Source organism: Cervus canadensis, chromosome 7, assembly GCF_019320065.1.
Source record: "Cervus canadensis isolate Bull #8, Minnesota chromosome 7, ASM1932006v1, whole genome shotgun sequence".
NCBI lineage: Eukaryota > Metazoa > Chordata > Mammalia > Artiodactyla > Cervidae > Cervus > Cervus canadensis.
Window position 1 is genome coordinate 64,382,413 of NC_057392.1, and position 27,117 is coordinate 64,409,529.

The window sequence follows — 27,117 nt, forward strand, 5'->3', positions numbered from 1 at the left end:
TTTGCGACCCCATGAACTGCAGCATGACAGGCCTCCCAGTCCATCACCGACTCCCGGAGTTGACCTAAACCCATGTCCACTGAGTCGATGATGCCATCCAACCATCTTATCCTCTGCCGTCCCCTTCTCCTCCTGCCCTCAATCTTTCCCAGCATCGGGTCTTTTCAAATGAGTCAGCTCTTCGCATCAGGTGGCCAAAGTATTGGAGTTTCAGCTTCAGCATCAGTCTTTCCAATGAACACCCAGGACTGATCTCCTTTAGGATGGACTGGTTGGATCTCCTTGCAGTCCAAGGGACTCTCAGGAGTCTTCTCCAACACCACAGTTCAAAAGCATCAATTCTTAGGCACGCGGCTTTCTTTATAGTCCAACTCTCACATCCATACATGACCACTGGAAAAACCATAGCCTTGACCAAATGGACCTTTGTTGTCAAAGTAATATCTCTGCTTTTTAATATGCTATCTAGGTTGGTCATAACTTTCCTTTCAAGGAGTAAGGCTCTTTTAATTTCATGGCTGCAATCACCATCTGCATTAATTTTGGATCCCCCCAAAAATAAAGGCAGCCACTGTTCCCACTGTTCCCCCATCTATTTGCCATGAAGTGATAGGACCAGATGCCATGATCTGTTTTCTGAATGTTGAGCTTTAAGCCAACTTTTTCACTCTCCTCTTTCACTTTCATCAAGAGGCTCTTTAGCTCTTCTTCACTTTCTGCCATAAGGGTGGTGTCATCTGAATATCTGAGGTTATTGATATTTCTTCCACAATCTTTTTTTTTTTTTTTTTACTGTGAAAATCTTTCTTTTATTACTGTCTCTTGTGGCAAAATAACATTTTATACAAATAAGTCACCTAGTTTACTTTGGACACAAAGACAATACAAACTGGAATGAGGATCTTAGGTGAAGGGGAAAGGGAGGAAGGACAGATTTGGTCATTGATGTTTCTTATATTCTGTGAAAAATAGATTTACGGGGGAAAAAAATAGACTTTCACAAGTTCAACGACTTTACGTGATCCTCTGTATACAACAAGGGGTAAATCCACCTCCTTCTTGTGCCTAAGACGTTCGGTGACATGGAATGTGAGAAACATGATTGACGCTTAGGTTCCTTCACCGGGTAGAGCGGCACCCTCTGCATCAGGGGTCCTCACCCACAGACAGAGTCTGTGCCGTAATTCTGAGAATGGCCCCCATTCCCCAACCTCACTGATGTCGTAGTGACAACGGCCACCAGGAAGACAGTGACTTTACAGCAAAAAAGTAAGAGTGTACTGGGAGTACTAAACCAAGAGTACCAAGGGTGGCAAGACACCCAACGGATGTGCCGGACGCCGCCTGTGAAGGCCATTCCAGATGTGAGTCCCACTTCGACTAAAAAACAAGTTGAAGATCCCCCCCAGCTATTGCCACATCACGACTCTCCAGTCTAAGGAGAGCTCCAAGACCCCCAAATCACTGCCTGTATTTGAGAATCAGGTGGCCCAGACTGTGAGTGCCTTCAGGAAGTCCTGCAAAGCCCTGAAAACTTGCGTTCCCTGCAAGACAGCTATAAGCTGACATATGAGGAGAGGATGACCTACTTTATCCCAGAACTACTTTTACTTATTTCCTGTTTACTCTTAAAACATAGAATAAAATAAACCATGGTCTTCTCTGCAGAAGCTAAAAGGGTATCTCAGCCCAAAGGCGCCACAGGAAAAGAAAGGTGCTCTCCCAGGAGCCTCCAGGGCAGAAGGACAGGAGCGAGACAGAAAGAGGGGTGCAGGCGGCAGGCCCTCTGGCCACAGCAGGGCGAGCCGGTCTGCTGGGACGTGTTCCCTCCAGGAGCTGCCTCACTGGTGCCAGCTCTGAACAGAGGGAGGGTGTGTCGCCCTGGGCAGGCAGTTTCTGTCCTGCCACCCCAGTGCCCACAGGTAGGTAACTGCTGCCCACAGTCCAGACTTAACGCCACGGCCTCCTGATTCAGCTTCTGATGAGTTCAGCTACTTTCAGAGACAGTATAATTTCCAATTCTCTCCCCAGCTCGGATACAGAAGGGTTAATTTCAGACTTATCCTAGTTAACACCCCAGATGCTTCTCAAGGTTTCCTGAGTAGCTGGACACAAGAATCTGGAGTCCCAGGTACAGACACCAGACCTTCAAGTGCAGAAGGGGACCAGTCCCTATCCCGCCGAGCACAGAGCGGGCGCTCGGCCTCATGGTGGTCTCCAGCGAGACTAAGGCAAGTTCCTGGGAACAGGGCGCAGCGCTCTTCACGCCAGAACACCGGCCTCCTCCCCAATGCCTGCCCTCCTCCCAGCAACCGCCAACACTGCGGCGAGGGACAGCCCATGAGCCCACCAGACGGGGTCTGCCTGGGACACGGTCTCCTGAGCAGAGCGCTGGGCAGCTCCAAACCATTTCCTAGATAGTACTTAAACATCAAATAGTAGAAACTCTCCCGACTGGGCTTGTCGCAGAGAGAAGGGGTTACTCCGAAGCCCAGCGAACACAGATCTGCTGAAGGTGCCCCAGAGAGAGAGGAAGTGAAGAGGCAGTGCTGATGTCTGTCCGCCAGGGACGGGAAGGAGCCACGCCGAAGGCATCTGGATTTGCAGCCAACTCCAGTTCTGGGGCTCATCGGGTCTGGGGTGAGCAGCCTGCCCTGCAGGGAGCCCGGTTTCTTCCTCCCTTGGGGGCTGGGTCCAGGGCCAGCACCCAGGATGAACCAGGGTTCTCTCAGTGAGAGAGCTGCCAGCCTCTGGCACAGCCCAGACTCCGGCCTGGCACAAGGCGCTGGACCAAAGTTCAAGGCCACTCGCGCTCTAGAAACCAAACAGGGTGCAACGCGGGGCAGCGAAGGCCAGGTCCGCCTCTCCTGGCCCCGCCCAGCCTTTCTCCCCAACACGGGAGACGGTGCTCCTGTCAGAGGCATGACGTGCCTGGGTGCTTCCTACTGCGACCTTCCTATGAACGCTGAGCCCTGGCCACGGTGACAATCTCATCAGAAGGGCAGCAGTTGGCCTGAGCACCTACATCCGCCCACATAGACAGCGGTAGGGAGCTGAGGCGGGGACAGTCCGCCCAATGAGGGCCTGAGGGAAGTGCAAAGAGACACGTTTTGGAGAACACATGTCTCTGCTGGGTCACCTCAGCCCATTTCCCCCTTTCCCAACACCGAGACCATTCCGACTAGCGGTCCACAGGACCAGAATTTGCCTTACTTAGGTGGGACCGGCCAGGATGGTTCCAGAGCAGCTTCAGTACAAAAGCAGAGGGGACAAGGGCCAGAGGAGCCGCAGGAGCCTAATCGGTACTCGGAGAAGTCTAGCCACACATCGCATACACTGGGAGCACCCCTGACATTTTGTAAAACCTCCCCACAAGAAGCCTAGAAATAAAAAAACAAAACAACGAGGCCTGTGCTGGCCTCGAGCGACACTACAGTTCCCAGAGCGAAAACGGACACGTTCGATTTCAGGAGAAACTCAAAAGGTAGGAGCTAGAAAAAGCAGAGCAAGCTCGTCTTCTGTCTGGAAGGAGAACAGGAAGGCACAGCCAGGTTGAAACCTCGGGGGTGCCCCGGGAGGAGCAGCCAAGATCCCGGAAGTCAGACAGGTAAGCGGCTCCCTAGGCTCGGCAGCTTTGCCCACCCCCGCGCCTCAACTCCGGGCCCCATCCTCCCCTCCGCTCCGCTCAGGGTCCTCTCCAGGAGGTTCAGGACGATCCTCAGGCCGAGGTCAGTGTGCTGATGGCGGCCCTGCCGGTGAGGGAGGAGTCTCAGCTTCGCAGAGGGCCCCGAACCCACAGGAGAGCCTTCTCTCCCTGGTACAGCTGTGCTTGCAGGGACCCAGGCTCATCAGGACATCCTGGAGGAGCCGGGAAAATAAACTTTCTTTCTACCTGGATTCCAGGAGTCTTATTCTAAGTTTTACTACTTCTGCGACCTAAGGGGCAGGGGGAAAAGGGAGGAAAAAATACAGGGGGAAAGAGCCACAGCACTGCTTGGCACCTCTCTTGGAGCACAGGAAACTGCCACCCCAGCCTCGGCTTCCTGGGGCCAGGTTCCAGATATGTGTCGACAGACAACAGCTTCAACCACCTCCATGCACCAGGACCTCAGGCCATAGCAAAGCACCTCCCCGTCTGCTCCAGCCACTGCTACTGGCCCCCGTTATAGGCATAGTCGGCCTTGTTGTGCATTATCAGCTTGTTGTCGACGAAGTAAAAGCTGTCAGAACGGGTCTCATAGGGATTTTCAATCATCAGACGAATGACATCCTCAGAAAGTTGGGGAAACTCATAGATGTGCTCGCAAGTGTTCCTGCTGCTGGGGATGCAGAAGCCGAAATCAAAGTCAAAATTTTTCAGCAGGCGTTCCCGAAAGTAGTGCCGTTCAGTCATCCGGAAATTTGACACAGGTTTGTCTCCCACAGTGAACTCCACCGTGGCGCCCACGGTGCGGAGGCGGAGAAACGCTGGTGTGAACTGGTAGCGGACGAAGCGGCCAGCGCTGACGTCCACATCCCCGCCTGCTTCCCTTTCCTCGTCCTCTTCTTCCTCCTGGTCTGAAACACAAGGTTTGGCAATCTCAAACAGCGCTGTCCCTGTCTCCAAATCTCGAATTTTGAAGCGGGTAAAATCAATACTGTAGACGTTGTCTTCGGGTTTACATAAATAATTCTCGGTGACCCGGCTGAGGCGCAGGACGTGCTCGGGCCGGATGGTGTCCAGAGCCAGCAGCTCCTGCTCTGTGACCACTGCCCCGATGCCGTCGTCTACCGCGTGGTGGGGCGCCTGCAGCCGCGCCTTGAGCCTGTTTAGGACGCCGCCGCCCGCCTTCTTCTTCTCTTCCTTGCCAGTTACCAGCCCCCCGGGCCCAACGGCCGACCCCACGGCCGCAGCCTTCGAATTCGACCCGCTCATCGCTCTTTCTTCCGCAATCTTGATTCCAGCTTGTGCTTCCTCCAGCCCAGCCTTTCTCATGATGTTCTCTGCATATAAGTTATATAAGCAGGGTGACAATATACAGCCTTGATGTTCTCCTTTTCCTATTTGGAACCAGTCTGTTGTTCCATGTCCAGTTCTAACTGTTGCTTAGTGACCTGCATACAGGTTTCTCAAGAGGCAGGTCAGGTGGTCTGGTATTCTCATCTCCTTCAGAATTTTCCACAGTTTATTGTGATCCACACAGTCAAAGGCTTTGGCATAGTCAATAAAGCAGAAATAGATGTTTTTCTGGAACTCTCTTGCTTTTTTGATGATCCAGCGGATATTGGCAATTTGATCTCTGGTTCCTCTGCCTTTTCTAAAACCAGCTTGAACATCTGAAAGTTCATGGTTCATGTATTGCTGAATCCTGGCTTGGAGAATTTTGAGCATTGCTTTACTAATGTGTGAGATGAGCGCAACTGTCCGGTAGTTTTAGCATTCTTTGGGATTGGAATGAAAACTGACCTTTTCCAGACCTGTGGCCACCGCTGAGTTTTCCAGATTCGCTAGGTTTTTAGGCAGTCACAACTGAATCATATTTGAGTTCTGTTCAAGGAATACATACAGTGATAATACATCAGTCTCAGTAGATAAGTACAGGTGGAAACTTGTGCAGGCCATGAAAGGGGCAGAACTAAGATGCCATGGAAAGAAATTATTTGCAGCAGTGGTCCAAGAAAACTTCAGGAAGGGGTGGAATTTAAGTTAATATGTGACAAATGGGCATCATTCGGTCATGTGGAGTTGGTAGAAAAAGAATTCTTGGTAGAGAGGACATGCACATAACTACAAAGGTAGAAAGAAGGAAGGCATACAAGCAGCAGTTCAGTTTGACTAAAAGAAAATGTTTGTAAGTAGATATAGAGATTAAGATTAGAAATGTAGGTCTGAACCAGATTAATGGAGGTCTTTGAAACTCATATAAAAAATTTTAGTGTCTGATGTTATCCATAAGAAGTCAATAGAGGTCTTTGAGCCACAGAATGACATCAGGAGTGATTCAGGAATGAATCAGGGGCAATACAAATGATGGACTATGAGGAAATGGGGAATGCCAGTGAGAAAGCTAGTTCAATAGTCTAATTAAGGAGTAAAAAGGACTGAGAAGGAAGAATTTCCTTCAGTAGTATTTTGAGGGTTTCAGTATCATCAACAAAGGGCAATACTTTCAGTCAAGGTAGGAAGCAAAGCTCTCAAGAAGAGTCTGAGGAGGTACAATGTCTTACTTTCAATGGTGGGAGCCAAAGGACCCACTGTTTTGGAGTTGAGAGCCTGGTATGGAGGAGGGATATATATGAGTGGTCTGGATAGGAAATTAATGAGAACATGGAGGGAGGTAATACAGGAAGAGTTTTTCCTCAGAGGAATTGTAAAGCAAAGAATGGAGAAAACAGAAGGTCAGCATTAGATGGAAGTGTGCGTGCTTGCCAAGTCACTTCAGTTGTGTCCAACTCTTTGTTACCCTATGGACTGTAGCCCAGCAGGCTCCTCTGTCCATGAGGATTCTCCAGGCAAGAATACTGGAGTGGGTTGCCATGCCCTCCTCCAGGGAACCTTCTTGACCCAGGGATCAAACCCATGTTTCTTATGTCTCCTGAATTAACAGGCAGGCTCTTTACCACCAGTGCCACCTGGGAAGCCCCATCAGACCAAAGACATAGGATGCAGATCCATATCCCAGTAATATTTATTGATTGCCTATAGGGTTGCAAGTATAGTCAAAGGTCTGCGTGGTCATAGCTATGGTTTTTCCAGTAGCCGTGTATGGATGTAAGAGTTGGATTATAAAGAAGGCTGAGTGCCTAAGAATTAATGCTTTTGAACTGAGGTGCTGGAGAAGACTCAAGAGTCCCTTGGACTGCAAGGAGATCAAACCAGTCAGTTCTAAAGGAAATCAACCCTGAATACTCATTGGAAGACAGATAACTGAAGCTATAACTCCAATACTTTGGCCACCTGATGAGAAAAGACAATTCATTGGAAACACTCTGATGCTAGGAAAGACTGAAGGCAAAAGGAGAAGAGGGTGGCAGAAGATGAGATGGTTAGACAGCATCACCAACTCAGGGATCATGAATTTGAGCAAACTCTGGGAGTTAGTAAAGGACAGGGAAGCCTGGCATGTTGCAGTCTGTTGGGTCGCAGAGGCAAGACAGGACTTAGCAACTGAACAAGAGCAACCTAAGAGTTCCAAGTATATTCACAAATAGAACCACATTTGAATGTTATCTACATATTATGGATATAAGAAGGTTGAGAAACTTACCTAAAATGTGTGCGTGCTCAGTCGTGTCTGACTCTTTGTGACCCTTAGGACTGTAGCCCACCACGTTCCTCTGTCTGTGGAATTTTCCAGGCCATTTCTTCCTCCAGGTGATCTTCTTGACCCAGGGATCAAATCCAAGTCTCCTGTGTCTCCTGCATTGGTAGGTGGATTCACCACTGCCCAACCTGAGATTTTTGCCTTAAGTAAGACTATTTTAAATGGTACAACTGAGATTTCAACCCATTTTCTGGTGGCTTAGTTTTTTTTTTTAAAATTTTAATCCTTTGCATCTTATCACATTTTCTCTCATCAAAATTAGGAGAGATGAGGGCATAAATGGAGCCAGATTTTATGTTAATAGAAATACTGATTTCACTGAGTATTCAGCCCTTTTAAACCAGCTTCTTTAAAGTGTTGAACCCCAATCAAAATAATTTCCAGTTAGGCAACTGGCTATTAATACAAATTCATTATATGAAATTACTAAATAAATGCCAGAGGTAAGAAAATATATATATTGATACTGTGACAAAAATCAAGAATATGCAACTACCAGATTATTTTTTCCTGGTTTAATAGTTTGTTGATTGTGTGACTATTCATTTGAGTAACTAAATATGAAATGTGAGAGTAAAAGGCTGTTGCTGCTGCTGCTGCTAAGTCGCTTCAGTCGTGTCTGACTCTGTGCGACCCATAGACGGCAGTCCACTAGGCTCTTTTGTCCTTGGGATCCTCCAGGCAAGAATACTGGAGTGGGTTGCCATTTCCTTCTCCAAGGCATGGAAGTGAAAAGTGAAAGTGAAGTCGCTTAGTTGTGCCTGACTCTTAACGACCCCATGGACTGCAGCCTACCAGGCTCCTCCATCCATGGGATTTTCCAGGCAAGAGTACTGGAGTGGGGTGCCATTGTCTTCTCTGAGTAAAAGGCTAGAGGCCATTTATTTATATATTATAAATGCTAAACTCCAGAAGTGTGTGACATCTATATGAATATAAACCAAATTTATTGTAATTAAAGTTATCACCATGAATAAGAAATAAATTCATAGCATTAAATATGTAAATACTGAGCAAAGAGTATAAATTGTCTCTTTTTGAAATTAATCTCACATTCACATTAATATGATTTATGTTATTGTAATATATACTATGCCTCTGGAATCAGATCAGAAATGATTAGTTCTTTATGTGGCCTTAGTAACAAATAATGTAGTAACAGGAGAATAAATATCAACTAAAATTAATTTATTTCTCTAATATTCTCAAAATAGCTTCCTGAATTTGAACTTTGAATAGTAACATAATGAATGAAAACAAGCGCAAGTGCCCTGACATATTAAAACGTCAAAGCAGAGGACACCTATGGTCATAGTTCGAGGGATGGATCATAGATCACAGAATGTTAGAGGGAGGAAGGGCCTTGGAGGTCATTCAGTTCAATCACTTCATTTTGTAAATGAGGAACTGGAAGGCCAGAGACGCTGGGGACTTCTACAGGGTTCAATGCACAGTTACAAAGTGCCAGTGCCAAGAATACAGTTCAGACCTCCTGACTTCAGTCCATTGTTCTTTTTGCTACATCATACTGCCTGAAAGAATCATTTTTCATCATCTTAAAATGCTACCTTATTATTGCATGCTAAGTCACTTCAGTCTTGTCTGACTCTGTGCGACCCCATAAATGGCAGCCCACCAGGCTCCCCCGTCCCTGGGATTCTCCAGACAAGAACACTGGAGTGGGTTGCCATTTCCTTCTCCAGCGCATGAAAGTGAAAAGTGAAAGTGAAGTCACTCAGTTGTGTCTGACTCTTAGCTACCTCATGGACTGCAGCCTACCCGTCTCCTCTGTCCATGGGATTTTCCAGGCAAGAGGACTGGAGTGGGGTGCCATTGCCTTCTCCTATTATTGCATAAGCAGGTGAAAACTGAGTGGGTATGTATTTCTTATGAAATGAGAAAAAAGCCCTTTCACTAACTACACCAAAACAATAGTATTTACCATAATCTAAGCTCTATGATAGTTTTGTTCCCTACAAACAGGCTTTCTAGATTTAAGCACCTATTGTTACACTGATCATCTTTTTAAATGAGCTGCATTTTGATCTTAATAAATTATTTGACTTAATAATTTTCATTATACAAAAGAGGAAATCATTACAGAAGGTTATTGCAGCAAATTTTTAAAAAGTAACACTTTTTTTTTCTATTCGTGTATAATTTACAAAAAGAGAGGCAAAGATCTTAAGTGTATCATTTGACGAGTTCTCACAATAGCAGATGCCAGGGTAATGCATACAGATCAAGATGTAGATAATTTTGTGCTCAGTCGCTCAGTCATGTCCAACTCTTTGCAACCCCATGGAATGTAGCCCACCAGGCTCCCTTGACCATGGAATTTTTCAGGCAAGAACACGGGCGTGGGGTGCCATTTCCTACTCCAGGGGATCTTCCTGACCCAGGGATCGAACCTGTGTCTCTTGCATCTCTTGCACTGGCAGGCAGATTTTTTACCACTAGGAAGCCCAGATAATTTTAACACCCCATGAAAATCCTAGTTAATGATAAATTCACCATCCTCCCATGAAGGCAACCACAAATATTTTATTCATGCTTTGATTGGACTAGTTGTCTTTATTTTTATTGAACTGTAGGAGTTTTGGTTTATTTTGGATATGAATCTTGTCAAATTTATGGACTGCAAATATTTTCTGCCAGTCTGTAGCTTATGTATACACTTACTGAACAGAGTCTCTTGATAAGTAGAAGAGCTTAGTTTTGATCATGTGTATTTTAACAATTTTTCTTTTATGATTATTTCTTTTTCTGTCCTGATGAAGAAATATTTGTATATCACAAGACAATGAAAATATTATTCAAAATTTTCTGGAAGCTTTATAGTTCTGGCTTTTTTTATTTAGTTCTGAGATCCGTCTCATAGATTTTCAATATGAAGTGAAGTCTGAGGCAAAGTATCTCCCCCACATCACAATCCTGTATTTCAATGTTGAAAAGACACTTTGCCATTGAAATGACCTGGAGTCTTAGTTGAAACTTCACAATGAAAGTATGAGTGTTTTCCTACTCCACTGATGTGTTTATGTTTATATCAAAAGCCTTCTCTCTAGCTTTTTGCACTGTGCTTAGTTGCTCAGTCATGTCCAACTCTTTGTGACCTCATGGACTGTAGTCCACCAAGTTCCTCTGTCCATTAGGATTCTCCAGGCAAGAATACTAGAGTGGATTGCCATGCCCTCCTCCAGGAGATCTTCCCAACCCAGGGATCTAACCCAGGTTTCCTGCATTGCAGGGTGATTCTTTACCATCTGAGCCACCAGGGAAACCCAAGAATACTAAAGTGGGTAGCCTATCCCGTTTCCAGGGTATCTTCCTGACCCAGGAATCAAATCAAGGTCTCCTGGATTGCAGGTGGATTGTTTACCAGCTGAACTACCAGGAAGCCCTCTTTAGCCTTTTTTTTTTTTTTTTACTTTACAACATTGTATTGGTTTTGCCATACATTGACTTGAATCCGCCATGGGTATACATGTGTTCCCCATCCTGAACCCCCCTCCCAACTCCCTCCCCATCCCATCCCTCTGGGTCATTCCAGTGCACCAGCCCCGAGCATCCTGTATCATGCATCAAACCTGGACTGGCGATTCGTCCCAAATCATTTATAAGTACTGAAACTTCGCTGTTTTCTTTTGCAAGATTTAAAAGAGTTCTGTCTTTCATTTCCATGTAAATTTAAAAGTAACTTGTTGATTTCCATCTTTTAAAAATGGATCAGATTTTAAGATTGTGTTGAAACTATAGTTCAGTTTGGGGAGAAGTGAAATCTTAACAGTTCTGAATTTTTCAAAACATATAAGTATGATATATATCTCTATTTATGGAGAAGGAAGTGGCAACCCACTCCAGTATTCTTGCCTGGAAAACCCCATGGACTGAGGAGCCTGGCAGGCTACAGTCCATGGGGTCACAAAGAGGCGAACATGACTGAAGTGACTGAACGACAACAACGTGTCTCTAAGTCATCAATTTCCCTTCGGCACTATCATACAGAAATACACTGACCTTATATCCTATAATTTTGCTAAATTCACTTATTAATTCAAGTAGCTGCTTTGTGGACTGCTTAAAATTTCTACGTATACTATCATAAGGGCTTCCCTGGTGACTCAAATGGTAAAGAATCCGCCTGCAATGCGGGAGAGCTGAGTTTGATCCCTGGGTCAGGAAGATCCCCTGGAGAAGGGAATGGCTATCCACTCCAGTATTGTGGCCTGGAGAATTCCATGGACAGAGGAGCCTGGCAGGCTACAGTCCATGGGGTCACAAAGAGTCAGACATGACTGAGCGACTTTCTCTGCACTTCACTTCATATTATCATACTGTCTTGAAATAAAGATAGCTTTGCTTCTTCCTTCCAACCTACATGACTTTCTTTTTCTTCTCAGTTTATTTCACTGGCTACAACTTAAATTAGAAGAATATTGGAATGTGTAGCCATTCCCTTCTCCAGGGGGATCTTCCCAAACCAGGGATCAAACCCAGGGGATCGTCCCACATTGCTGGAAGATTCTTTCCCATCTTAGTCAGCAGGGAAGCCCAGAAAGTAGAAATGGTAAAGCAATTAGCCTAGCCTGGCCTAATTCTCTATCTTAACCAAAAAGTGTTCATCATTAGGTATGATACAAGTTATAGTTTTTTTCTTTTTATCAAAATGAAGTCATTTTGTTTCTTCTTAGTTTAGTGAGAGTTTTTATGCAAATGAGTTTGGGATTTTGTCACATGTTGCCTGTGCATTTATTGTGGTGTTTATATATTTTCTAGTTTGCTCAAGCTTTCTGTTTAAGTTGTGAATTACATTGACTTTTTTGTGCTGAACTGCATAAATGAGATAAATCCTTCCATTATGTTGTGTGTGTGTGTTTTATTGCTATTGTTTTGTTAGATATTTTTTCTTATGAGGGATTTCATTCTGTGGATTTACTTCATTGTACAGGACCACAGTCTTGTCTAACTCAATAAAACTAAGTCATGCCATGTGGGGCCACCCAAGATGGTCGGGTCATGGTGGAGAGGTCTGACAGAATGTGGTCCACTGGAGAAGGGAATGGCAAACCACTTCAGTATTCTTGTCTTGAGAACCCCATGAACAGTATGAGAAGGCAAAATGATAGGATACTGAAAGAGGAACTCCCCAGGTTGGTAGATGCCCAATATGCTACTGGAGATCAGTGGAGAAATAACTCCTGAAAGAATGAAGAGATGGAGCCAAAGCAAAAACAATACCAAGTTGTGGATGGGACTGGTGACAGAAGCAAGGTCCGATGCTGTAAAGAGCAATATTGCATAGGAACCTGGAATGTTAGGTCCATGAATCAAGGCAAATTGGAAGTGGTCCAACAGGAGATGGCAAGAGTGAATGTCAACATTCTAGGAATCAGCGAACTAAAATGGACTGGAATGGGTGAATTTAACTCAGATGATCATTATATCTACTACTGTGGGCAGGAATCACTTAGAAGAAATGGAGTAGCCATCATATTCAACAAAACAGTCCGAAATGCAGTACTTGGATGCAATCTCAAAAACGACAGAATGATCTCTGTTCCTTTCCAAGGCAAACAATTCAATATCATGGTAATCCAAGCCTATGCCCCAACCAGTAATGCTGAAGAAGCTGAAGCTGAGTGGTTCTATGAAGACCTACAAGACATTTTAGAACTACCACCCAAAAAAGATGTCCTTTTCATTATAGGGGACTGGAATGCAAAAGTAGGAAGTCAAGAAACACCTGGAGTAACAGGCAAATTTGGCCTTGGAGTACAGAATGAAGCAGGGCAAAGGCTAATAGAGTTTTGCCAAGAGAACACACTGGTCATAGCAAACACCCTCTTCCAACAACACAAGAGAAGACTCTACACATGGACATCACCAGATGGTCAACACCGAAATCAGACTGATTATATTCCTTGCAGCCAAAGATGGAGAAGCTCTATACAGTCAGCAAAAACAAGACTAGGAGCTGACTGTGGCTCAGATCATGAACTCCTTATTGCCAAATTCAGACTTACACTGAAGAAAGTAAGGATAACCACTAGATCATTCAGATATGACCTAAATCAAATCCCTTATGACTATACAGTGGAAGTGAGAAATAGATTTAAGGGACTAGATCTGATAGAGAGTCTGATGAACTATGGACGGAGGTGTGTAACATTGCACAGGAGACAGGGATCAAGACCATCCCCATGGAAAAGAAATGCAAAAAGGCAAAATGGTTGTCTGAGGAGGCCTTACAAATAGCTGTGAAATGAAGAGAAGAGAAAAGCAAAGGAAAAAAGGAAAGATATTCCCATTTGAATACAGAGTTCCAAAGAATAGCCAGGAGAGATAAGAAAGCCTTCCTCAGTGATCAATGCAAAGAAATAGAGGAAAACAACAGAATGGGAAAGACTAGAGATCTCTTCAAGAAAATTAGAGATACCAAGGGAACATTTCATGCAAAGATAGGCCCAATAAAGGACAGAAATGGTATGGACCTAAAAGAAGCAGAGTATATTAAGAAGAGGTGGCAAGAATACACAGAACTGTACAAAAAAGATCTTCATGACCCAGATAATCACAATGGTGTGATCACTCACCTAGAGCCAGACATCCTGGAATGTGAAGTCAACTGGGCCTTAGAAAGCATCCCTCTGAAGAAAGCTAGTGGATGTGATGGAATTCCAGTTGAACTATTTCAAATCCTGAAAGATGATGCTGTGAAAGTGCTACACTCAATATGCCAGCAAATTTAGAAAACTCAGCAGTGGCCACAGGACTGCAAAATGTCAGTTTTCATTCCAATCCCTAAGAAAGGCAATCCCAAAGAGTGCTCAAACTACTGCACAATTGCACTCACCTCACACGCTAGTAAGGTAATGCTCAAAATTCTCCAAGCCAGGCTTCAGCAATATGTGAACCGAGAACTTCCAGATGTTCAAGCTGGTTTTAGAAAAGGCAGAGGAACCAGAGATCAAATTGCCAATATCCTCTGGATCATCAAAAAAGCAAGAGAGTTCCAGAAAAACATCTATTTCTGCTTTTTTGACTACCCCAAAGCCTTCGACTGTGTGGATCATAATGAACTATGGAAAATTCTGAAGGAGATGGGAATACCAGACCACCTGACCTGCCTCTTGAGAAACCTGTATGCAGGTCAGAAAGCAACAGTTAGAACTGGACATGGAACAACAGACTGGTTCCAAATAGGAAAAGGAGTACAGCAAGGCTGTATATTGTCACCCTGCTAATTTAACTTATATGCAGAGTACATCAGAAGAAACGCTGAGCTGGAGGAAGCACAAGCTGGTATCAAGATTGCCGGGAGAAATATCAATAACCTCAGATATGCAGATGACACCACCCTTGTGGCAGAAAGTGAAGAAGAACTAAAAAGCCTCTTGATGAAAGTGAAAGAGGAGAATGAAAAAGTTGGCTTAAAGCTCAACATTCAGAAAACTAATATCATGGCATCCAGTCCCATCACCTCATGGGAAATAGATGGGGAAACAGTGGAAACAATGTCAGACTTTATTTTTGGGGGCTCCAAAATCACTACAGATGGTGATTGCAGCCATGACATTAAAAGGCGCTTACTCCTTAGAAGGAAAGTTATGACCAACCTAGATAGCATATTAAAAAGCAGAGACATTACTTTGCCAACAAAGGTCCGTCTGCTCAAGGCTATGGTTTTTCCAGTGGTCATGTATGGATGTGAGAATTGGGTTGTGAAGAAAGCTGAGTGCTGAAGAATTGATGCTTTTGAACTGTGGTGTTGGAGAAGACTCTTGAGAGTCCCTTGGACTGCAAGGAGATCCAACCAGTCCATCCTAAAGGAGATCAGTCCTGGGTGTTCATTGGAAAGACTGATGCTGAAGCTGAAACTCCAATACTTTGGCCACCTCATGTGAAGAATTGACTCATTGGAAAAGACCCTGATGTTGGGGTTGATTGGAGGCAGGAGGAGAAGGGGACGACAGAGGACGAGATGGCTGGATGGCATCACCGACTCAATGGGCATGACTTTGAGTAAACTCTGGGAGTTGGTGATGGACAGGGAGGCCTGGCATGCTGCAATTCTTGGGGTTGCAAAGAGTTGGACACAACTGAGCGACTGAACTGAACTGAATTGAATATCTCTATCTGTGTTAGATATTGAAATAACGCTGACTCTTGGAAATAAAATTGTGAAGTGTTCCACTCTATTTTGTGAATAAGTTTATGTAGGATATTTATTATTTTGCTTAAATTTTTGAGGAAATTTAGGTGAAACAAGATAGGCCTGAAATTTTCTGAGAATGTTTTTAAATACCAGTTATATTTCACATATAGACACTTATCTAGGAAAAATTTATCTTTTTTTCTTTAATCTTATTTTTTCCCAGGGATTTTGTCTATGTTATCAAAATTGCTGAGCTTATTGATTCACATTGTTCTTAATATTTATCTTTTTAATACTTTAAAAATTTATACTAGAATCCTCATTTTCACTCTGGACTTCAGTAATTTGTGAATTTCCTTTTCTTCTTGATGAATGTGGATATAGAGTTTATCAATTTTGACAACATTTTCAAAGAACCCTATTTGATTTCATCAATTTACTCTATTGTTTGTTATCTATTTAATTAATTTATGCTCTTTTTTAAATTATTTTTATTATTCTACACACTTGAATTTGAATTTGCTTATCTTTTTTAAGCTTCTTATGTTGTTAGGGTCATTTGGTAAAGAATCCACCTGCAATGCAGGAGACCCTGGTTCAATTCCTGGGTTGGAAGATCCCCTGGAGAAGGGATAGGCTATCCACTCCAGTATTCTTGGGCTTCCCTTGCACCTCAGCTGGTAAAGAATTCGCCTGCAATGTGGGAGACCTGGGTTCGATCTCTGGGTTGGTAAGATACCCTGGAGAAGGGAAAGGCTACCCACTCCAGTATTCTGGCCTGGAGAATTCCATGGACTGTATAGTCCATGGGGTCACAAAGAGTCAGACACGACTGAGACTTTCACTTCACTTCGTAGGTCAGCTTTGAACATTTTGTATGTTCTTTATGATTTCTTCTTTAAACCCTATGTTTCTTTGACCTGAGTTGCTTATTTTCCAATATTTGAGGATTTTCTAGATGTCTTTTTTTTTTTAATTGATTAGTCTTAATTCCCTGGTGGCTCAGATGATCAGGAATCTGCCTGTAATGCAAGAGACCCACGTTTGATCCCTAAATTGGGAAGATCCCCTGGAGAAGGAAATGGCAACCCACTCTAGTATTCTTGCCTGGGAAATCCCATGGACAGAGAAGCCTGGCAAGCTACAGTCCATGGAGTTGCAAGAGTCAGACACAATTTAGCAAGTAAACCACCAACAACCTTAATTCCAGAGAGGATGAAATGGTTGGATGGCATCACCGTCTCAATGGACATGAGTTTGAGTAAACTTTGGGAGTTGGTGATGGACACGGACTCCAGGCATGCTGCAGTCCAGTTTAGTTCAGTTCAGTTCAGTCGTTCAGTCATGTCCAACTCTTTGCGACCCCATGAACCACAGCACCTCAGGCCTCCCTGTCCATCACCAGCTCCTGGAGTTGACACAAACCCATGTCCATTGAGTCGGTGATGCCATCCAATGATCTCATCCTCTGTCATCCCTTTCTCCTCCTGCCCTCAATCCCTCCCAGCATCAGGGTCTTTTCCAATGAGTCAACTCTTCGAATGAGGTGGCCAAAGTACTGGAGTTTCAGCTTCTCATCAGTCCTTCCAATGAACACCCAGGACTGATCTCCTTTAGGAAGGACTGGTTGGATCTCCTTGCAGTCCAAGGGACTCTCAAGAGTCTTCTCCAACACCACAGTTCAAAAGCATCAATTCTTCGGTGCTCAGCTTTCTTCACAGTCCAACCCTCACATCCATACATGACCACTGGAAAAACCATAGACTTGACCAGATGGACCTTTGTTGGCAAAGTAATGTCTCTGCTTTTTAATATGCTATCTAGGTTGGTCATAACTTTCCTTCCAAGGAGTAAGTGTCTTTTAATTTCATGGCTGCAATCACCATCTGCAGAGATTCTGGAACCCAGAAAAATAAAGTCGGCCACTGTTACCACTGTTTCCCCATCTATGTCCCATGAAGTGATGGGACTGGATGCCATGATCTTTGTTTTCTGAATGTTGAGCTTTAAGCTAACTTTTTCATTCTCTTCTTTCACTTTCATCAAGAGGCTCTTTAGTTCTTCTTCACTTTCTGCCACAAGGGTGGTGTCATCTGAATATCTGAGGTTATTGATATTTCTCCCGGAAATCTTGATTCCAGTTTGTGCTTCCTCCAGCTCAGCCTTTCTCATGATGTTCTCTGCATAAAAGTTAAATAAGCAGGGTGACAATATACAGCCTTGATGTTCTCCTTTTCCTATTTGGAACCAGTCTGTTGTTCCATGTCCAGTTCTAACTTCTGCTTCCTGACCTGCATACAGGTTTCTCAAGAGGCAGGTCAGGTGGTCTGGTATTCCCATCTCTTGAAGAATTTTCCACAGTTTATTGTGATCCACACAGTCAAAGTCTTTGGCATAGTCAATAAAGCAGCAGTCCATGGGGTCACAAAGAGTCGGACTAGACTGAGCATCTGAACTGAATAAAATGTATTTGGTATAATTTCAGTGTTTGGAATTGAGACTTTTAAAATGGCCTAAAGTACATTTTATTTTGATAAGAGTTCTGTACACACTTGAAAGAAATTAGTCAGGTTGTTAGATGTAGCACTCCATAGCTGTCAATTCAATCAAGTTGGTTGATAAATATTTTTAACTTTTTTAATGTTCTTATCAATTTCTTCTTAATTAGTTCTATCATTTACTAAGAGGGAAGTTTTGAAATCTTCTATTATGACTTCAGGTTAATCTGTTTTTCCTTTACTTTCTGTCAATATTTGCTTCCATTACTGTGAAACTGCTATTAGATACATACATATTTATTATTAGGATTTCTTGATAAATTGTTATTTTCATCATTATGAAATATTCCTCTTTATCTCTAGTAAACCTCCTTTCTCTGATATATTAAAATTGTTACTATACCTTTCTTAGAATTTGCAAGATACTTTAAAAATATATCTGTCTTTATAATGTGTGACTCTTATAAGCAAAAAATTTTTTGTGTTTACTTTCTTTATTGTATCTGATAATCTCTGTCCTATAATTAGAATATTTAATGTACTCACAGTTTTGAAAAGTAATTTCAATTTGCATTCATTTTAGTGGGTGTGCCAGGAATAGCAACATATATTCTTAACTTCTCACAGTCTACTCAGAGTGAATATTGTAATAGTCCTCAAAACCTTTCAGTGTATTTTATTTTGATCCATTTTCTTCTCCCTAGTCCCTCATACTATACTTGTCATATTCATTACATCTAAATCCATTAAATACCCCACAATGTTATATTTTTAATTTGCTCAGTACTAAAGTGAAAGAGGAGAGTGAAAAACGTTGGCTTAAAGCTCAAAGTTTAGAAAACTAAGATCATGGCATCCGGTCCCATCAATTCATGGCAAATAGATAGGGAAACAGTGGAAACAGTGGCTGACTGTCACTTACTCCCATATACTTACTCCTTGGAAGGAAAGTTATGACCAACCTAGACAGCATACTAAAAAGCAGAGACGTGACTTTGTCAACAAACGTCTGTCTAGTCAAGGCTATGATTTTTCCAGTGGTCATGTATGGATGTGAGAGTTGGACTATAGAGAAAGCTGGAAAAAAAAAAGAAAGCTGAAAAAAAGAAAGAAAGAAAGAAAGCTGAGCACCAAAAAATTGATGCTTTTGAACTGTAGTGTTGGAGAAGACTCATGAGAGTCCCTTGGACTGCAAGGAGATCCAACCAGTCCATCCTAAAGGAGATCAGTCCTGGGTATTCATTGGAAAGACTGATGTTGAAGCTGAAACTCCAATCCTTTGACCACCTGATGCGAAGAGCTGACTCATTTGAAAAGACCCTGATGCTGGGAAAGATCGAAGGCAGGAGGAGAAGGGGACGGCAGAGGATGAGATGGTTGGATGGCATCACCGACTCAATGGACATGGGTTTGGGTCGACTCCAGGAGCTGGTGATGGACAGTGAGGCCTGAGGTGCTGTGGTTCATGGGGTCGCAAAGAGTTGGACACAACTGAGCGAGTGAACTGAACTGAAATACTTTATGAAATTAAGATAAAAGAAATAGGCTTTTCAATTTACCAAGATTTTATCATTTGTGACAACCTCAGTTCTTTCCTGAAGATCTGAGTTTTCATTTGATATTATTTTTAAAGGTTATACTCCATTTATAGTTATAACAATATATTGGCTATAGTTCCTGTGTTGTGCAATATATCCTTATAGCTTATTTTATACATAATAGCTTGTATCTATGAAGAAATCCCACAAGAATTTCTTCAGTGGCTCAAACAGCCAAGTATTTTTCTGCAGTGCAGGACACCCAGGTTCAGTCCCTGAGTTGGGAAGGTCATCTGGAGAAATGAATGGCTACCACTCCAATATTCTTGCCTGGAAAATTCCATGCACAGAGGAGCCTGGCAGGCTACAGTCCACAGGGTCACAAAGAGTTGGACACGACTGAGTGACTAACACTTTCACTTACTCCCATACGCCTGTCTTGCCCTTCCCCACCCCTCTCTCCCCACTGGTAACCACTAGTGTGTTCTCTGTATCTGTGGGTTTGTTTCTTTCTTGTTATATTTGGTATTATTTTGTAGTGAAGAACTTCCCTCACCATTTCTTTTGGCGGGGGGTGGGGGGGTGGGGGCGGGGGGAGGAATGCAGGTCTACTGAGGTTAAATTCTGTAAGTTTTTATTTTTCTGTGAAAATGTCTTTTCCTGTTTCTTTCTTGATAGACATTTTGTTGAGTACTTTGAGTAGACAAGTTTTTTTTTTTTTCCTCGTTTAGAACAATGTTTCCCTTTGGGTCTTCATTTGTCCAATTATTGGTCACTCTACAATGTGTCATTTTTCTTTGGCTGCTTCAAGATTGTCTCTTTTTTGGGGGGGTGGGCGGGGGGTGATTTCAGATGCTGCACTGTGAAGCTTCCAGGTATGATATTCTGTGTATTTGCCCTGCTTGGGCCTGATAGTTTTCTTGAATTTATAAATTATACTTTTTACAAAATTTAGGATTTTCAGCCATTATTTCATTGAATATTTTCTCTGTCCTTTTCTCACACTCCTCTGCTTCTGGGATTCTACTTCCAAATGTTAGTCTTTTGATATTGGGGCTTCCCTGGTGTCTCAGATGGTAAAGAATCTACCTGCAATGCAGGAGACCCAGGTTCGATCCCTGGGTTGGGAAGATCCCCTGGAGAAGGGAATGGCACCCCACTCTAGTATTTTTGCCTGGAGAATTCCATGGACAAAGGAGCCTTGTGGGCTACAGTCCATGGGGTCGCAAACAGTTGGAGATGACTGAGCAACTAACACTTTGAACACCTGATTGTTCTAAATGTCTGTGAAGGTCTGTTCTTTACATGTTTTTGTTTGTTTGTTTGTTTTCTTTTCTTTTCTCCAGACTTGGAAATATACATATTTGTATTTCTCTATTTTCAAGCTTGGTGTTTGTTTATTCTGTCATCTTCTTTTTACTGATCATTCCATCAGTGATCTTTTTTATTTTAATGTATTGCATTTTTCAGTGCTACAACTTCCATTTATTATTTTACACTTTTTTTTTTTTTTTCTGCTGAGTTGTTCTCTTTTCATTCACTTGAGTATGATTTTCTTTACATCCTTGGGGTTAACTATAACAGTCCTTTGACATCCATGTATGTTAATTCCAAGAGCTGAATCATTTCATGGTTGGTCTTCATTGATGCTTTATCTTGCTCATGGATACATTTTCCTCCATTATCTTAAATTAAATCCTAGATATTTTGAATGTCATATTGTGGAAAGTCTGGGATTTTCACATTTGTCTTAAATTGCAAACTCTCTTTCTTGGTAGCACCTCACATCTTAGTTCAGTTTTTTGTCCTTAACTGGTCTGTTTCACATACTTGTTTCAAAGCTAAATGAGAGATCTGGGTAGAATTCAAACCAGCAAGTCAGGGTTCCCACTGCATCTCTCTTGATGAGAATGCACACCTCTGTCTAGGTATCTGGGGTTTCCTCAGACTCTACCCTCAAGTTCTTCAGGTTATAAAGGCTATATATTTTCTTTAAAAAGATTGAGTCACCCTACGCAGTGCCAAATTTCCCTTACCCTCAAGATAAAAGGTGTAAAACCCTGTAACTCACCCTGTGCGACTGCCTTTTTCAAGTGTCTCCCTACCTTCAGAATCTGGCTACCTTTGTTGTTAGCGCTTCTTTGCCTTCAGGCACTATTTTTTGTTTGCTTGTTTTATATTTTGTCTAGAGCTTACAGAGGTTATCTATGAGGCAACACCGTGGTTAGAAACTACTCTGCCATATTGGAGGAGCCCCTAGTCTATTTACTTTTAATACAATTGTTGCTATGATTGGTTTAAGGCTGCCAGTTTGTTTCCTATTTGTGCATCTGTTCTTTTGCTATTTCTCTGCCTTTACAGCTTCATTTTGCATTAACTGAGCATTTTTCAATATTCCATTTCACTCCTCAGTTGATATTTAGTTACACCTCTTTGTTTTGCTATGCCTTTTGTGTATGTTTGTGCTTTCTCCAGTGTTTACAATATGTATATTATATCTTATCTTCAAATACTATTGTATCACTTCAAGTATAAAATACAAACTTTACAACAAAAATGTTCTTTTTCTGCCTCACCTTTTTTTGTGCATTTTTGCACACATTTTACTTATATGTATATATTTAAAGTCACAGTGTATTTTTGTCATTTTTGTTCTAAAAAGTTATCTTTTAAAGTAAAAAAAATTTTTAAACTATTTATGCTTACTCGTTTATCATTTCCAGAACTCCACATTTCCTTGTATAGATTCAAATTTTTATCTACTGTATCTTTTATTCTGTGAAAATTTTCCTTTCACATTTCTTTCAATGTTCAACTGCTGTCAAGAGTCTATCAGCTTTTGTTGGTCAGAAAATGACTATATTTTGCCTTCAGATTTGAGGAATATTTTCCCTGGATATAGAAGTCTAGGTTGACAGCTCTTTTCATTCAACATTTAAGATGTCATCCCATCCTGGCCTTCATGGTTTCACATAAAAATTCAGACCTCATTTGAATCATTGTCCTCTTATGTGTAATATGTGTTTTTCCTCCAGGTATTTTTAAGATTGTGTTTTACACAGTTGTATTTCAGAAGTTTGATAACGAGGACTTGCCTGGTGGTCCAGTGATTGAGAGTTCGTTCAGCTGCCAATGCAGGGGACATGGGTTCAGTCCTTGATGTGGAAAGATTCTACATGCCAGTGAGCAACAAAGACTGTGTGCAGCAACTCTGGAAGCCCTCGCTCCCAAGAGCCTGTGCTCTGCAACAAGAGAAGCCACCACAATGAGAAGCCTGTGCACCTTTACTAGAGAATAGCCCCTGCTCACTGCAACCAGAGAAAGCCCATACATAGCAATGAAGACATGACACCACCAAAAAAAAAAAAAAATACATAAATAAAAAGATTTTTAATCTATTAAAAATTTGATAATAAATACATTGGTTACTTTGTACATCAAATTGGGTTTTATTTAGCCTCTTGGATTTATTCATTAATTTTTTTCATCAAATTTGGAAACCTACATCTATATTACTTAAATCAGTCCCCTGGATCTCTAGGGCACTGCAGCCAGAGTCAGACAGATAAAGACAACTACTATATGATTTCAATCTAAAAAAAAAAACAACAAATGAATGAAAATAACAAAACAGTCATAGATACAGAGAACAATCAGATATTTTCCAGAGGAGAGATGAGTTTGGATGGGCAAGAAATAGGTGAGGGAGATTAAAAGGTACAAACTTCTAGCTGCAAAATAAGTGAACCATGGGTGTGAAATGTACAGTGTGGGGAATATAGTCAATAACTAAGTAATATTTTTGTATGATGACATATAGTAACGGGGGCTTCCCAGGTGGCACTAGTGGTAAAAGAACCCACCTGCCAATGCAGGAAACATAGGAGACACAGGTTTGATCCCTGGGTCGGGAAGATCCCCTGGAGAAAAGCGTGGCAACCCACTCCAGTAGTCTTGCCTGGAGAATATCATGGACAGAGTAACCCAGTGGGCAACAGTCCATAGGGTCAAAAGAGTTGGACATGACTGAACAACTTAGCGTGGACACACATATTGTAACTAGAGTTATCATAGTGATCATTTTGAAATGTATAGAAAAAAAATCACTACATTGTGTAAAAGGAACTAATATAGTATTGTAGGTCAATTATATTTCAAAAGCAAACAAACAAACTTATAGAAAAAGAGATCAGATATATGGTTACTAGTGGCATGGGGTCGGGGGAGGGGGAATTGGATGAAGGCAGTCAAAAGTTACTACAAACTTCAGATGTGATGTATTCATACAACATAAATATGTTATATATAAAAGTTATTAACAGAGTGAATCCTAAGAGTTCTCATCACACATTTTTTTTATTTCTTAGTGTATCTATACAAAATGATAGATGTTCACTAAACTTATTGTGATCATCATCACATGATGTGAAAGTGAAAGTCGTTTAGTCATGTCCAAATCTTCACGTCCCCATGGACTGTAGAGTCCATGGAATTATCCAGGCCAGAATACTGGAGGGGGTAGCCTTTCCCTTCCCCAGGGGATCTTCCCAATCCAGGGATCGAACCCAGGTCTCCCACATTCCAGGTGGATTCTTTACCAAGTGAGCTATCAGAGATATGATGTACATAAGTTAAATCATTATGCTGTACACCTTAAACTTACACAGTGCTATGCCACAAAAACTGGAAGGAAAAAAATAAATAAAAATATATTTTTCAAAAATGTAGAGTCTTTGGGGCTTTTTCTGGTGGCTCAGTGGTAAAGAATCTGCCTGTCAATGCAGGTAACACAGGTTTGATCCCTACCCAGGAAGGCCCCACATGTCTCAGAGCAATTAAACCCAAGCACCACCATTATTGAGTCTGTGCTCTAGAGTCCAGGAGCCACAACAACTGAGTCCACATGCCATAACTACTGAAGCCCATGTGCCCTAGAGCCTGTGTTCTGCAACAAGAGAAGCCACAAAAATGAGATGCCCGAACATTGCAACTAGAGAGCTAGAACACTGCAATTAGAGAGCTAGAGAGTAGCTCGGGCTCATTGCAACTAAAGAAAAGTCTGCACAAAAATGAAGACCCAGCACACACAAAAATAAGTTAATAAATCAAATTTAAGTATATATATATATATATATATATATAGAGAGAGAGAGAGAGAGAGAGAGAGTCTCTGTAAAAATGAGTTGCTACATATGGCTTAAATAGGACTACTGATTTCCTCCTCTTTCTATCTGAGATGATTGTGTTTGTAGCATAGACCAAAGCTTACCTCACAGTTCTTAGCATGGGAAAGAGAGCATAGAAAAAAGAATCACTTAACCAGGTCTACCTCAAGAATTAAGTATACAAGAATTAAGTATACCTAAGTATACTTGTCACATAACACAAGTAAGCACTAAAAGGACTAACTCTTAAAATGTTAATCTTTAGGATGTAATAGCTATGGTCATAATAACTGTGATTCCAAGAGTGCCCTAAGCTCTGACCAATCACATCAGCAAATTTTCTCTCAAGTGATGGATAAAATATCTAGAAGAGACAGAAATGGAGTTGGTTGCTTGGTCTGAAAAGGAAGAAGACTCCATCCCAAAAAATATCAGCAGAAGAACTTTGGCTGTACCCAAAGTCATAAAGGGAATACCCATCAAGTCATGGGATCATATAGAGATTAGAAAACTATTTGAGAGCAATGTACATGTATCAGAGGGACTGAGGCTTATATCTAGTTTTGGTGGGGAAAACTAATTCCAAAATTTTCTTGACTATCTGAGATAATAATGGTGCCACTTATATAAATAAGAAAATAATTATGAAGGGGAGAGTATACTGGAGGATGATAGAAAGGAAAGAGGCTGGCTCCCTTGTTCAGGCATAGATACACTCATTTAGAAACTAGTTGATGATGACCTGAACTGAGCTGCAGAGATCCTAAAAGAACAAACACAGGGAGAAAAATTGATAATGGAGAAAAGGAAATGTGATTAGCTATGGACATGATTGGAGAAATTTCCAAAATACTGTTGGCTGTTTGGGGAAAGAGTGGTTTGAAACAATGGTTTGAGACAGAGAGTTGAGGTTCTGTGAGAAGATGAAGCCTCTGAATGACCCATTTGAGTAAGGGGCCTAAGTTTTTAGGTAAACTATAGTTGCTTGTGCATATTCACATGTTGAAAAGTATTTATTTGACTGCATCAGGTCTTTCTTGTGGCATGTGGGATCTTCATTACCACTGCAGCTCACAGGCTCTATAGCTGTGGTGCTGGGGCTTAGTTGCTCCATGGCAGGTGGGATCTTAATTCCCTCACCAGGTATCAAACCCATGCTGTCTGCATTTCAAGGTGGATTCTTAACCCCTGAACCACCAGAGAAGTCCCTACTAAACATTTTTTACAGGAGTCTTCTTGTAACTGAAAGGTTGTTGCTGAATCACACAAAGAGGCTGGGATTCTTGGCCTTGAGGAGGAGAATTCAATCTGGGGCCAGAGATGAGGCTTGATTGCTCAGAGCTTTTGTGTAATAAAGTTTTATTAAAGTATAAAGGAGATAGAGAAAGCTTCTGACACAGACATCAGAAGGGGGCAGAAAGAGTACCCACTTGCTAGTGTTAGCAATGGAGTTATATACTCTCCAATGAATCCCAAAGAATGTCTGGAGGTTGTAAAGACCTCACCAGACCTACCCCCATAATTTACATTTTAAGATAACAGGATTAGCTAGAAGGTTTAACCCAGAGACTGTCCTCAGGCAGGATACCTTATTGTTATATAATCCTTGTAAAGACCAGACCTACTCCCATAATTTACACTTTAAAATAACAGGATTAGCCAGAAGGTTTAATCCAGAGACTGTCCTCAGGCAGGGTACATTATTGTTATATAATCCTAAGGAATATAGAGGAAAAAAAAGTTTGTTCTTTCTTCCTCCTTGAGAATTCCAGACCCCTCTCTCCTTGGGGACCCCTAGACTTCTTACCAACCTGCCTAGGAAATGACTCTCTCATAACTCAAAACTATAATGCTGAAAAGAGAATTAGCCGTTAAAAAATAATCAGGTACCACTCCTTCTTGGCTCTAATCTTTGAAAATAGCATAACTAGAGGAAATATCACTGCCTAAAAAGATCAGCTTATCTGCAGAACTTGATTTCTGTTTGGGAGACTGGGGTAAGAAGTTAAAACAGCTCTTTCTCTCGTGACACTTAGGTGGCACTTAGGTTTTCACTATTTTCTCATGAGTATTGATGAGTGTGTAATTACATACTCCACACTCCTGTGTATATATTTTAGGAACATGCAGATTCTCAGAGAACAAAATTTCACAAGTGTATACTCATCTGGAAATACAGCCACTCAACCTTAGAATAGGAGTAGTGGAAAGAGCTCTGGACCATAAAAAAACCAAACTGCATTTATCTGGCTCATCCCTCCCTGGATTTGTGATTAAGGCAAAGTTACCCCTCTGTATCTTCATGACCCTCATATGTAGGCTGAGGGATTTAGATTTTCAGAACATATAGTTCTTTTTCAGCTTTAGACTGTGTCTTTTTTCTGTGCAAAATCAAGTATTACTGTGAACGTTACACAGTTATGCACCCATGAGAGTCAATTCACTATATATTTA

At 42.0% G+C, this 27,117-nt stretch overlaps 1 protein-coding gene across 1 annotated transcript; it reads right to left on the reverse strand.

The window, feature by feature from the left end:
- Window positions 1-4,044: 4,044 nt before the first annotated feature.
- Window positions 4,045-25,292, reverse strand: LOC122444913 (protein unc-119 homolog B-like). Its single transcript, XM_043473691.1, has 3 exons — window positions 25,286-25,292; window positions 13,934-13,938; window positions 4,045-4,917 (listed from the first exon to the last, which is right to left on the reverse strand). Exon 3 carries the CDS (start codon window positions 4,913-4,915, stop codon window positions 4,151-4,153), a length of 765 nt encoding a protein of 254 aa, XP_043329626.1. The 5' UTR covers window positions 4,916-4,917; window positions 13,934-13,938; window positions 25,286-25,292; the 3' UTR covers window positions 4,045-4,150.
- Between the last annotated feature and the right edge of the window lie 1,825 nt (window positions 25,293-27,117).

Excerpts from the sequence above, each read along its gene's own strand:
- LOC122444913 (XM_043473691.1), bottom strand. The coding sequence starts at position 4,915 with ATGAGCGGGTCGAATTCGAAGGCTGCGGCCGTGGGGTCGGCCGTTGGG.